We start from the raw sequence: 13,523 nt of genomic DNA on the forward strand, positions 1-13,523 counted from the left end.
GCAGGAGCTGCGGTGAGCGTTGCCTTGCCGCTCTGCACAATTTCTGCCCAATTAAGTTTTTATATAGGCTCATCATTACCTCTTGGCTTTTATATTCTATGCCCCGTGATAAAACAGAGAATTCCATTAGCTTCTTTTTTAACAGCCTTATCAACCTGATCTGCTGTCTTTAATGTCTGTCAACCTGTACCCCCAAATTCTTCCGCTCTTCCACAGCACTGAGCATAATTCCATTCAAAGTATAAATATTGCTGTTATTTTTTTAAAAAACCAAAATGCATTGCAACTCACACTTACTGACACTTAATTCCATCTGTCACTTTTTAGCCCTTTTCCCCCATCTTATCAATATCCCTCTGTAGCTTCCTTTGATCTTCTAAAGAATTAACTATCTCTCCTATTTTGATGTCATCTTCAAATTTTGACATGACTCCCTCTAGACCTATATCCAGACCACTGATATGCAGTGACCAGAAGTGGTCCCAGACCTGAACCCAGCATGACAGCATTGCCCACTTCCAACCACTATGAAAAAGGGCCCATAACTTCTGCTCTTTATTTTCTCCCTTCTAACCAATTTTAATGCAGTTTGCCATCCTCCCCTTAATCTTCTCTAGTAACCTCCCACATAGTACCTGGTCAAAGGCTTTCTTTAAGTCCATATACACTACATCCACTGCATTTCCCTCATCTACCATTTCTGTTCAAGAACATAAAAGGCATTGGCCAGATGGCCTCTCAAGCCTACTCCCCCATTCGATAAGATCATGGGTGATCTTCGACCTCAACTCCACTTTCCCACCCGATCCCCATATCCCTTAATTCCCCTAGAGTCCAAAAATCTATCTGTCTCAGCCTTGAATGTACTCAATCTCAGCATCCACAGTCCTCTGAGGTACAGAATTCCAAAGACTCACAACCCTGAGTGAAGAAATTTCTCCTCATCTCAGTCTTAAATGTCCGACCCCTTATCCTGCAACTATACTTCCTCGTTCTAGACTCTCCAGCCAGGGGAAACAACCTCTCAGCATCTACCCAGTCAAGCCCCCTCAGAATCTTGTATGTTTCAACAAGGTCACCTCTCATTCTTCTAAACTCCAGAGAGTACAGGCCCATTCTATTCAACCTCTCCTCATAGGACAACCCTCTCATCCCAGGCATCAATCTAGTGAATCTTCATTGTACCGCCTCTAAGGCAAGTATATCCTTCCTCAGATAAGGAGACCAAAACTGTACATAGTACTCCAGGTGAGGTCTCACCTAAACCCTGTATAATTGCAGTAAGACTTCCTTACTCTTGTACTCCAACTCCCTTGCAATAAAGGCCAGCATGCCATTTGCCTTCTTAATTCCTTGCTGTAGCTGCATGCTAACTTTGTGTTTCTTGTACGAGGACACCCAAATCTCTCTGAACACCAACATTTAAAAAATATACAATTTTTCTATTCTTCCTACCAAAGTGAATAGCCTCACATTATACTCCATCTGCCACCTTCTTGTCCATTTACTTAACCTGTCCATGTCCCTTTGCAGACTCTGTGTCCTCCTCACAGCTTACTTTCCCACCTAGTCAGCAAACTTGGATGCGTTATGTTCGTTCCTTTTATCTAAGTCATTAATATAGATTGTAAATAGCTGAGGCACAAGCATAGTGAAACCATTCAACATCTATGGTACAGCAGGAGCATATATGTAGCCTAACGACACTTGGTGGACCTAAAGGTAAACTACCTCATCAATCACCCTCCTTCCATAGACCACATACAATTCACACCAGCATGGACTCTACCCCACCTATTAATTTCCTGAGGGAAAGCTTTGCATCTGAAAAAAAACACTGATCCCTAAGGGTAAATCAAGCAAAACAATGAAACTATTTGTCCATCCTCACATCTCCACTAATCCACTCCAGTCTAGTGCCATCCAGAGTCACAGTAACCAGAGTCAGGAGATTCACTTGTCAACAGGTTATAAGTAGGATAATTAAAAGATTGGGCGGGGGAGGAAGAGAGAGAAATGTATTTAAAAATAGAGCTTTATTTCCATATATATGAATTAACCAGTCCTCTGACAGTGAGGAAAGCGAGCCTGCCAAAGTTGCACTCCCTCGGGTTTAAATGTGTGAGTCGGCCTGGTGCATCCCAATCTGAAACAGGCTGTTTAAAGGGGTTTGTGAGCAGCTCCGGCTGAGTGAGGACACAGACCTCCCCCCCACTCCCACCCTCACCCGCACCCTCACCAATTACAAGGCCGCAGCCGCGATCGCACTCACCATGTCGTCCGACACCTCGGCTCCAGGAAAGTCAACGAACAGGAAGCGCCTCCCCTGCGCTGCGCTCATAAGTCCCGCTCGCTCGTCTGTCTAAAGCGGTTTGAAGTAACGAACTGCCGCCATGTCTCAACCTCCACTTCCAGCAGAGGTCACGAAGGACCCGCGCCTGCCCCGCTCCCCGCAGAATTACTTTAGTTTTTTTTTGGGGGGGGGGGGAGGGAGGGAACATAAGGCGTTAAATCAGTCACAAAAACTCAGTGATTTTATTTTTAACGTCTGTGTCTGAGCTATGGAATCCACACGCGAAATTCAATGGATCCTTACAAAGTGCAGACATCACTCTATGATTGGTTGCTGTTGACAGCCGCGCCCGGAGGTCTGAAAGGCCCCCGAGCGCCGGTCGCTCCGGTGGAAAGGAGCCGTGCCGCCGCCATCTTGGTATAGGAACTGCTGACGGAGAACAAAATGATCAAATGTACTGGCTAGAACACTGACAACAACTTGAGCCTTGACCGTAGTAAAAACGTCCCAAGGCGCCTCACGGGAGTGTTATCAGACAACATTTCATACCGAGCCACATAAAGAGATATTGGGATAGGTGACTAAAAGCTTGGTCAGAGAGGTAGGTTTTAATAAATGACACTTACTAAAGATACCTAAAGTGCAATAACAAAATGTTTAAATACGTGTAATATGGTGCATTTCGGGGGGGAATCCAGGGACCTTCCCCGGAAAGAGTATATATTTTTTACATGGAAGTACCAATTCTGGTTCATTTTAAGCACGTTTATATTCCACAAGCAATACCTTTTTATTTTTTTTAAATGAAAAACAAAGTGACCGTTGGATTTTCAACAGACTAATCAAACAATCATTTGCCTAAAACTTACCTTAAGTCAGTCTTCCACTGTTCCACATCCAACAGCCCACTGCCCCAGTTCACAAAGGCCCTCTGCCCTCTCTAGACCCAGTTGACAGAGACATTGCATCCCATCAAACTCTCCAACCTTTCATAGAAACACTCATTTCTCTTCCCAGTTCATATCGCAATACTTCTTTTCCCTTATCAATTCAACCTACCACTCTTCTCCTCCAACCTACTTAAGCTGGTACTCTTCTTCTATCTCTTAAAGCTGGCACTCCCTCCTCCTTCCTCGGTTCATAACGACACTCTCCCCATGCTCTATGTTAATGCTGGTAATCTCCTACCTCAGGCACCCCAAACAGTTTTCTAAAAACTATTCTTTATTTGCCATTTTAGGAATTAATTATTTCTCTTTATATTTTAAAAGTTTTTCTCAAGATCAGCCCATAATCTGATACTGGGAGAAAGAGCTTTAATAAATTTTCTTCTAATTAAAAAAAATGCCTAATAGCATGCAAAGGATTCACACAGTTTACTAACAATATGATCATTTCAATCAGGGCATTATAATTGCACACACACTTTCCAAAAACTACCTTCCCCGCTCTCCATACTGATGTGTATTTCTACAGCAGTCTAGTGGCATACTCCACTAGAAAAAAAAATGTTTACCTTTAAAATTCTGATTAATTTTGAACATTGTAAATTTCACAAATAATACATTTTAAATCTTAAAATAAAGGAAAAGTAAAATGACATTTGGGTTTTCAAGTGACCAACCAGACCTAAAAGGTGCCTCAACACTCACTCTTCTCCCTCCAATCCATTCCCAGTTCACAGAGGCACTGTACCACATTCAACGTCCCCCACCCAGTTCACACTCTCTCCTCCTCCAATCCTTTCGGTTCACGCTGGCATTCTTCTCCCTCTCCTCCCGCAGTTAGGGGGCACTTCTCCCCCTCACCCAGTTTAAGCTGTCCCTCTCCTTCCCTTCAATTCAAGCTGACATACTTTTTCTACTGCTGCTAGTTCATGCTGCATTCTCCTTGCTCTCAGCCCTCGGTAAATGCTGGCATTCTCCTTTTCCCCCACCCATTAATACTGGCACTTTTTTCACCCCAAAGCACCACTTCCAGCTTCCCTTCCAAAATGCTACTCCTGGCATCCTTCTGCCCACCATAGTTTTACTTCTGGCTTCTTTCATATCTCCCTTCACAAAGTGCTGCCTTCAACTTCTTGTCTCTCTCCCCCAAAGTTTAGCTTCTGGCTTTTCCCCCTCCTCTCCAAGCACCACTCCAAATTTCTCCCCTCTATCTTCTCCCTCAAAAGTGCCATTTCCAGTTTCTCTCATCTCTCTCCCTCTACTAAATGTCTTTCCCTCCCCAAAATTGTTATTTTTGGCTTCTCCCCTTCTCCTCCCCCCAAGTGCTGCCAAAGAGCTTCTACCACCTGGCTGTAAGTGATTGATGCCATTACACACTGTAGGCATTAAGTCCTGACCTTGAAAGAATTCCACCCACAGTGTACAGCAGCTGAATCAAAGCAGGAGTGCCAGAGCAACATTTGGAGAGGGGCCTGATCCACGCTAATATTCGCCTGTGAACGTGGACATGCGGACAGTGTCTCCAAATCAATGACTGTCCGCATCGAATGCAAATAGTTGGCATGTATAAAAAGAGAGCTGGGTGACTGGCAGAATTGACATTGGACACAAAATAATCTATGTACTCTCAGAAACACTCTCTTTACTATCAAGGAGGAGGAATGGTTATTGGAATGTGCACTGCAGGCAGTGATCACCCCACAGCTTGAGTGGAATAGTCAGACTGAGGAAGGGAAGTAGTAGTCCAACTGAGGCAGTGCAAGAAACCCCTGGGGGGGAAGGGGGATTGAAGTTGTCTGATAGATATACAGGGCTGGATATCTATGATGCAGATAGGACAGTTAGCAGGGGAAGGCAATCACGATCAATGCCACAGCACTGTGGAGCAAGTGGTTACTCAGGGGAAAGATGTGATAGTGATGAGAAAAATAAAATGGTACTTGTTGGTGATTTGTTTGTTAAAGGGGTAGATTGTCTTTTCTGCAGCTATGACCAGGAATCCTATATGATGTGCCTTTAGATGCCAGGGTAAGGGACATAGATAAGTGGGTGTAGAAGATTCTGGACAGGGAGTATGAGCAGCTTGAAGTCATGGCTTGTATTAGAACCATTAATATAGGGAATAACAGGATACAGTTTTTGCAAAGGAAATTTGAGGAGCTAAATGTTAGATTAAAAAGCAGAATAGTTAGCTCTGAATCAAAGGTTTGCAGGATATGTCCAACCAGACCTGGTACTGAACAACCAATTTCTGGATAGTAAGTCAATCCACATTTATGGGATTAGCTGATGTAGGCTGGTCAAACTTCAGTTGAAATATCACTCATGAAAGAAGTAAGAGTGTATACACTTGTGCCATTTGAGGTTCTGCAGGAGAATGATCTGAATGATAGGGATGTTATAGCTAGCATGATTAAAAGGGAGAAAGCTTGCATGGTTACTCGGAGTTAGACAAAGACTGTGAAGCTAAGATAGACTCTAGTACTAACATGCTAGGTTAGCTCAGGCCACCTGGCAACAGAGCCAGCATCCAGTTCCTGGCGACAGGTTGCCCTGTTGCCGCAGTGATGATGGGCAGCATAGGAGCATGTGAGGGCCGAGGTTTCCCTGTGTGCTTGGTAATCTGGAGAGGGTCAGGACAGTGACCCTACATTAGAGGATTCACAGGCTCAGGGCATCAGTGCCTTGCAGCCTGAACAAGTAGAATATAGTTAAGAAGATGAGCTTTTGGTCTAACATTACAAATCATGGGACAAGAACCGTTACAGATCTGACAGAGAGTCATACTGTGGGCATACTGTAAAGATTTCCTAAAGGTAGGCCCCATGCCTGTGATGAGTCAATCAGGGAAATGGTATAAATTAACTATGATAGATGAAATGCCTCGTTATCTACACACAGTAGCTCTCACATCAAAAGGCGTGGATGTAATGGTCATAATATTGTTAGAAATATTAACTCAAGTCAGGTTTCCATACGAGTTACTGTCTACCACAGGGCTAGTTTTATTTCTCAGTCACTCATTTGTTGCAACAGGTATTTAAGGGAGGGGCCAACCCATTTAGTTCAAATATAAGCACCCTGTAGGATTTGTTTGAATATCTATTTTATTGACAGCTCTATTTGAGTTTGTGATACATGTTTAAATTTCTTAGAATCATAGAGTCATAGAATGGTTACAGCACAGAAGTAGGCCATTTGGCCCATCGAGCCGGCTCTTTGTAAGAACATACGAACATACAAATTAAGAGCAGGAGGCCATTCGGCCCCTTGAGCCTGCTCTGCCATTTGATAAGATAACGGCTGATCTGATTGTGACCTCAACCCTACTTTCCCGTCTACCTACTATGACCTTTGACTCCCTTCTTAATCAGGAATCTATCTAACTCCGCCTTAAAATTATTCAATGACCCTGCCTCCACTGCTCTCTGGGGAAGGGAGTTCCACAGACTCACGATCCTCTGAGAGAAAAAAATTCTCCTCATCTCTGTCTTAAATGGGAGACCCCTTATTTTTAAACTGTGGACCCTAGTTCTAGTCTCTCCCACAAGGGGAAACATCCCCTCAGCATCTACCCCTTCTAGTCCCCTCAGGATCTTATGTTTCAATGTAATCACCACTCATTCTTCTAAACTCCAGTGTATACAGGCCCAACTTGTCCAACCTGTCCTCATAAGATAACCCCCTCATCCCAGGAATCAGTCAAGTGAACCTTCTCTGAATCGCCTCCAAAACAATTATGTCCTTTCTTAAATAAGGAGACCAAAACTGCACCTAGTATTCTAGATGTGGTCTCACCAATGCCCCGTACAACTGTAGCAAAACATCTCTACTTTTATATTCCATTCCCCTTGCAATAAATGACCACATTCCATTTGCCTTCCTAATCACTTGCTGTACCTGCACAATAACTTTTTGTGATTCATGTACTAGGACACCCAGATCCCTCTGTACCTCAGAGTTCTTCAGTCTCTCTCCATTTAAATATTCCTCCTGCCAAAGTGGACAAGTTCACATTTTCCCACATTATACTCCATCTGCCAAATTTTTGCCCATTCACTTAACCTATCTGTATCCCTTTGCAGACTCCTTGGGCTCGATATTAGCACCTGCTATCGGGTGCGTTCCTGGCGGGGGGGGGCTCTGAAAATCGGGGATTCCCGGGGCGGGTCGGGAGCCCGGCTCCAACCCGCCCACTTCCGGGTTTCTCACAGACGCGCTGACATGCGCGCGCAGCCCCCACATGTGGGACTCCCACAGGCAATTAAAGCCGGCGGGGTGCCACTTAAGCTATTTATTTAGGTATTTCAGGTCGTTTACAGACCTGATTAAGGAGATATTTTACATGGGGTGGGATTTTGCAAACAACTGGGACTCTTTCCCGTACTGGGGGAAACATTCCCAGTTCAAATGGATGTGTTGCAGCCATCAGCCTGTGGCAGCTGCAAAGGTCCATTTGACAGGTGGGGGGAGACCCTCACTCATTGCAGGAGGCCACTCTGTCACTTTGGACAAAGTTTGGCCTCCACCACCCTCCTCCTAACAATCAAATTCACCAACTTGCACACTTACCCCGGTGTCCAGACACATGTACCTACCTTGCGGACCCCCTCAGATGTACATCTTCCGGATGGGGGCCGCCGTAGCTGCAGTCATGACCTCCTCGGAGGGCGAACAGCATCACCAGCCTCGCCGGCCACGCCGTCAACCTCTGACACGTGGAGCTCCACAGCACAGTGATGTGACACATCCACCTGCACAGCAGGAGGGAGGGCAACGGCAGAGAGAGATGCATCGCAGAGGGCACTACCCTCGCCACAGGGTCCACAGACCGAGGCTCAGCTTCCTGGACCTCTCTGAGCAGCAGTGCACACGGAGGCTCAGAGTCACTCGACATGTATTCGTGGACATCTGCAGCCTCCTTCATGCCGAGCTGCTCCCGGCTGGCCCGAGCTCCATCTTCTTACCTGTCGCTGTCAAAGTCACCACTGCCCTCAACAACTTCTCCTCCGCATCCTTCCAGGGTGCCACCGAGGACATTGCCGACGTCTCTCAGTCGTCTGCACAAAAGAGCCCTGCAAATACACCTACACCCACTCTGCAGTGACACAATGGGTGGCATCAGGTGTGGGTCTTCATTGTGATCCTCAGGAAAGGGCATTATTGCACAAACCAGACAAGATTCGCAAAGAGGTGGCAGTAGTGGTGCCAATATAATATGTGATGTGAGTTGCTCAGAAATTCAATACAAGTAAAAACCATGACAAACCCTCAAACACCCTTGTGCATCCCTTTCATACTCACGACACGTTTGCCTTACGCTGCCTACTGCACATATGTGATGCATGCCCTGTGGCTGCAGCACAGGTAGTGGCAGGTTGAGTGAGGCTGACCGTGAAAGAGATGCATGAGAGGGTGAGTATGAGATAGATCCATGAGATTGTATGAGGATTGGGTTGAGTGGTAGTGGCGGGATGAGTACTGGCGAGGTGAGTAAGTGCAGGTAAGATGAAGATGAGGTTTGAGTGGGTGTGAGGGGTGATGTGACAGAGTAGTGCAGAAGGAGGTGTGGGGTGGGGGCAGTGATGTGGCAGACGGAGTGTAGGGGAATGAGTAAGTGTACTCACTTCGGCTGACCTACCTAGGTCATTGCAGCGCCTCCTGCACTGTATGTAGGTGGGCGATATGTTGGTGGTGCAGGTGACCTCCTCTGCCACCTTGAGCCAGGCCTTCTTGGTGGCAGAGGCAGGCCACTTCCTCCCGCCCGCCGGGGGGAAGATCTCTGTCCTCCCCCTCCTCCTCACCCCATCCAATGATACCTGGAGTGAGGCATCATTAAACCTGGGAGCAGCCTTCCCCCTGGGCTGCTCCATGCTGTACTTTTTTCCTATTTGCTGCAGCATCAGTCAGTGGAGGACTGCCCCTTTAAATAGAGCTCCTCCAGCTGACAGACCTTACTGCGCATGCGCAGTCCGCCCGACGCGCAGATCAGCAGCGGGGAACCCGGAAGACCAGGTAAGTGGATCCAATTAGCCTGCGATCGCACGCGGGGCAGACTGATTTCACCGGGCGCGTTACCCACACGCCCAATAGACCCCCCGCCGCAAACCCGCCGCCCTGGTAATATCGAGCCCCTTATGTCCTCTTCACAACTTACTTTCCTACCTACCTTTGTGTCATCATCAAATTTAGCAACCATACATTCAGTCCCTTCATCCAAATCATTGATATAGATTGTAAATAGTTGAGGCCCAAGCACTGATACCTATGGCACTCCACTCATTACATCTTGCCAACCTGAAAATGACCCATTTATGCCTACTCTCTGTTTCCTGTTCGTTAACCAATCCTTTATCCATGCTAATATGTTACCCCCTACACCTGCCTATGTCCCCCGCTCTTTCCCTGTAGCCCTTCAAGTATTTATCCAATTCCTTTTTGAAAGCCACGATTGAATTTGCTTCCACCACCCTTTCAGGCAGCGCGTTCCAGATTATAACTACTCACTGTGTAAAAAAGTTTTTCCTCCTGTCACCTTTGGTTCTTTTGCCAATCACCTTAAACCTGTGTCCTCTGGTTCTCGACCCTTCCACCAATGGGAACAGTTTCTCTTTATTTACTCTATCTAAACCCGTCATGATCTTGAACACCTCTATCAAATCTCCTCTTAACCTTCTCTGCAGTAAGGAGAACAATCCCAGCTTCTCCAGTATCTCCACATAATGTAAGTCCGTTATCCCTGGTACCATTCTAGTAAATCTTTTCTGCACCCTCTCTAAGGCCTTCACAACATTCCTAAAGGGCATTGCCCAGAATTGGACACAATACTCCAGCTGTGGCCGAATCAGTGTTTTATAAAGATTCAACATAACTTCCTTGCTTTTGTACACTATGCCTCTATTTATAAAGCCCAGGATCCCGTATGCTTTTTTAACCGCTTTCTCAACCTGTCCTGCCACCTTCAAAGATTTGTGCACACATACCCCAGGTCTTCCTGTTCCTGCACCCCCTTTAGAATTGTACCATTTAGTTTATATTGTCTCTCCTCATTCTTCCTGCCAAAATGTATCACTTTGCACTTCTCCGCGTTAAAATTCATCTGCCATATGTCCGCTCGTTCCACCAGCCTGTCTGTTCCCTTGAAGTCTATTACTATCCTCCTCACTGTTTGCTACACTTTCAAGTTTTGTGTCATCTGCAGTTTTTGAAATTGTGCCCTGTACACCCAAGTCCAAGTCATTAATATAAAAAAAGCAGTGGTCTTAGTACCGACTCCTGGGGAACACCACTGTATACCTTCCTCCAGTCCAAAAAACAACCATTCACCATTACTCTGTTTCCTATCACTTAGCCAATTTCGTATCCATGCTGCCACTGCCCCTTTTATTCCATGGGCTTCAATTTTCTGACAAGCCTATTATGTGGCACTTAAACATATGCCTTTTGGAAGTCCATATACACAACATCAACCGCATTGTCCTTATCAACCCTCTATGTTACCTCATCAAAAAACTCAATAAAGTTAGTTAAACACGATTTGCCTTTAACAAATCCATGCTGGCTTTCCTTTATTAATCCACACTTGTCCAAATTACTATTAATTTTGTCCCAGATTATCATTTCTAAAAGTTTCCCCACCACCAAGGTTAAACTGATTGGCCTGTAGTTGCCAGGTTTATCCTTACACCCTTTTTTGAACAAGGGTGTAACATTTGCAATTCTCCAGTCCCCCGGCACCACCCCCATATCTAAGGATGTTTGGAAGATTATGGTCAGCACCGCTGCAATTTCCACCCTTACTTCCCTCAGCAACCTAGGATGCATCCCATCCGGACCGGGTGACTTATCTACTTTAAGTACAGCTAGCCTTTCAAGTACCTCTTCTTCATCAATTTTTAGCCCATTCAGTATTTCAACTATCTCCTCTTTTACAGTGACTTTGGCAGCATCTTCTTCCTTGGTAAAGACAGATGCAAAGTACTCATTTAGTATCTCAGCAATGCCCTCTGCCTCGAAGCATAGATCTCTTTGTTCCTTTCAGTCTATTTTGTTCAAATTGAGTAGTTTGAGAGCATCAGAAAGATATAGGTAAGTCAGAGAGACTCTGAACAGTCAGCAGCAAACTGCCACGAAAAGTTAATATTTAGGGAACTTGTGCCTCGTCCAGTTTACATTGAAGCACAGCAGACAGGACTCTTGTTATTTTCCATCTTTTGATGGTAGATGGTCGAGCCTGTAACTACTGTAAATCTACAGGGTGTCATTATTACTATTCACTTATCTCTTTACTGTTTAATAAATCTGTTAGGCAACTTATGGCCTAAGCTACGGTGTAGTGTTTATTCTCTCACCTTTCATAGTTGAGGAAGATCATGTGGAAGACATATATCCAATAAGATAAAATACATTGGCAAGGATTTTCTGTTCAAACTCTGGATTTGCCACAAATCACCTAGATATTGAGCAGGTAAAGGTACAATCCAGTTCAGAGAGAGCAAGGGCTCACCTATGGTAGTGGCCTGAGATGCTGAATCTGAGAAACATTTCTATAGTAAAAACGCAAATATGTAACAGGACAATCTTACTAATTAAGACTTGATTACAGACCAAGTTCATCTAGGTTGAGTTAAAAAATAATTAATAATGGGCATGTTACCATATTGGGAATACATTATAGATCAACAAATAGTGGGAAAAAAAATCCAGAATGAGATTTGTGGTAAGTTAGAAACCTGATGGGCATCAGTTTCAAAACCTGTGATTTAGCTTATATATAATATAGCCGAGTCTTAATAAACACACAACTGGTTTGCTCGGAGATTTCATGCTTAGGAGTATGGTTGGTCATGATTTTATAAATGGGAAATAAAGGTAGTTAGTTGACAAGATCTTTGTGTCACATTTCAAAGAAGCATCGCCACACCCACTAGGCTGTTAGGAAAGTTTTGAGGTTTGTTTATCAGGGTGCAACAACATAGCATCACTCATGTTTTAAAATATCTTTACATTCCTCAAACATCATAATGGCATTTGAGTCTGATTTTACAATATCCGCACTTTCAGGGCGGAGTTAGGGTAGATGGCTGGCCTCGCTGCCCCTAAGCTAGGAAAGGAAGAATCAAGCATAGTTCCCATTCCCAATCACTATCCAGTGCCCCTGCTGGTAAATGCATCTGTGTGGTCTTTGGGTGATGATAGTATTAGGCTTAGTTATGATGCCCTTTGGTCAATTAGCCTGCTGACACTCATTGTCCAGGCTTACACACAAAGAATGGATGAATTTTAGAGACCATGAAACTACCCGAGCATGAGTCAGCTCCTTCAGGACAAGAGGAGATAAAACTAGGACAAAAAGAGAAACATTTAAAAAAAAATTGTATTTTACACAAAAATGGTCAGAGACCTGTGTAAAAGTGGAAATAAATAGTTGTTTGAAACCAGTTCACCAATTAATTTTGTCATTGGCTCTTGAGACAATGTCACACAATTGCTCTGTTCTATTTGCAGTAGTACTTAGATTAAAGTCTTGTTATCTAAATATATCATTATTCAAACGTTTGTTCAGTCTCCATGTTGGTACCTACAGTTACTTCAGTCACATTCAGTAAAGTGGCACAATGAATGACATTGTAATGTAAATATGTGATAGCTGACATCACTGATTATTCTGTTGATGCATTTGTGATCTACACAAGCGTTGCCTTATATTTAATGTTATTATTTCCAATCTAATGTTGCAACCTATGTTACTCAACCCTAGTTGCATTTCCATGGTCTCAGTAACATAGGAATCACTGGGGGTGATTTTAACTCTCTGCGATCAGCGGAAAAAAAGCGGGGAGCACTTAAAATGGAGTGGCTCAATTTCTTGCTGTATTCTTGCCAATTTGTGATTTTAATGTCACTGGTTTTGACAGTGGATGAAGCTTCTGTCAGACTCCTGTGAGAGTCTCATTAGTAAATGCAAATCAAGGTCCAATGACGTACATGGGACCCTGATGGCATTTTAACCCGCTCCTGAGTGAGGCACTCCCACCAGGTAAAGTTGGCGGGAAGGCAGCGTGACCCTCTAAGATAACTTTAAAAAAAACTTTTCTTAGTGGAGCCACAAGGAGCAGGGGTGCTCTTCCGGGCCCCACAAGGAAAGTGCAGGCCTCTGCTGCCATGGGCTCTCATCCCCTTCCCTGCCACTAGAACCTCAGATCACCCTCCCACCGGACCTTATCTTGCTGCCGGCAGCCTTCTTCTGATGTCAGCTTGCCTGGCCGCTGATCTTCATCCTC

The 13,523-nt window shown here is 44.7% G+C and overlaps 1 protein-coding gene and 1 long non-coding RNA gene across 2 annotated transcripts in view; one reads left to right on the plus strand and one right to left on the minus strand.

Annotated features, from left to right (window-relative positions):
• Positions 1 to 2,438, minus strand: part of tmem161b (transmembrane protein 161B) — a 68,297-nt gene extending 65,859 nt beyond the window's left edge. The window contains exon 1 of the mRNA XM_067982810.1: positions 2,273 to 2,438. Within this exon, the coding sequence (XP_067838911.1) occupies positions 2,273 to 2,341 (69 nt within the window). The 5' untranslated portion in view covers positions 2,342 to 2,438. The remainder of the gene's footprint in view (positions 1 to 2,272) is intronic.
• A 282-nt stretch (positions 2,439 to 2,720) lies between these two features.
• The window catches only part of LOC137320476 (uncharacterized), a 34,499-nt gene continuing 23,696 nt past the window's right edge, over positions 2,721 to 13,523 (plus strand). The window contains exon 1 of the long non-coding RNA XR_010962541.1: positions 2,721 to 2,894. This is a non-coding gene — a long non-coding RNA (uncharacterized lncRNA). The remainder of the gene's footprint in view (positions 2,895 to 13,523) is intronic.

Source organism: Heptranchias perlo, chromosome 4 (genome assembly GCF_035084215.1).
Source record: "Heptranchias perlo isolate sHepPer1 chromosome 4, sHepPer1.hap1, whole genome shotgun sequence".
Classification (NCBI taxonomy): domain Eukaryota; kingdom Metazoa; phylum Chordata; class Chondrichthyes; order Hexanchiformes; family Hexanchidae; genus Heptranchias; species Heptranchias perlo.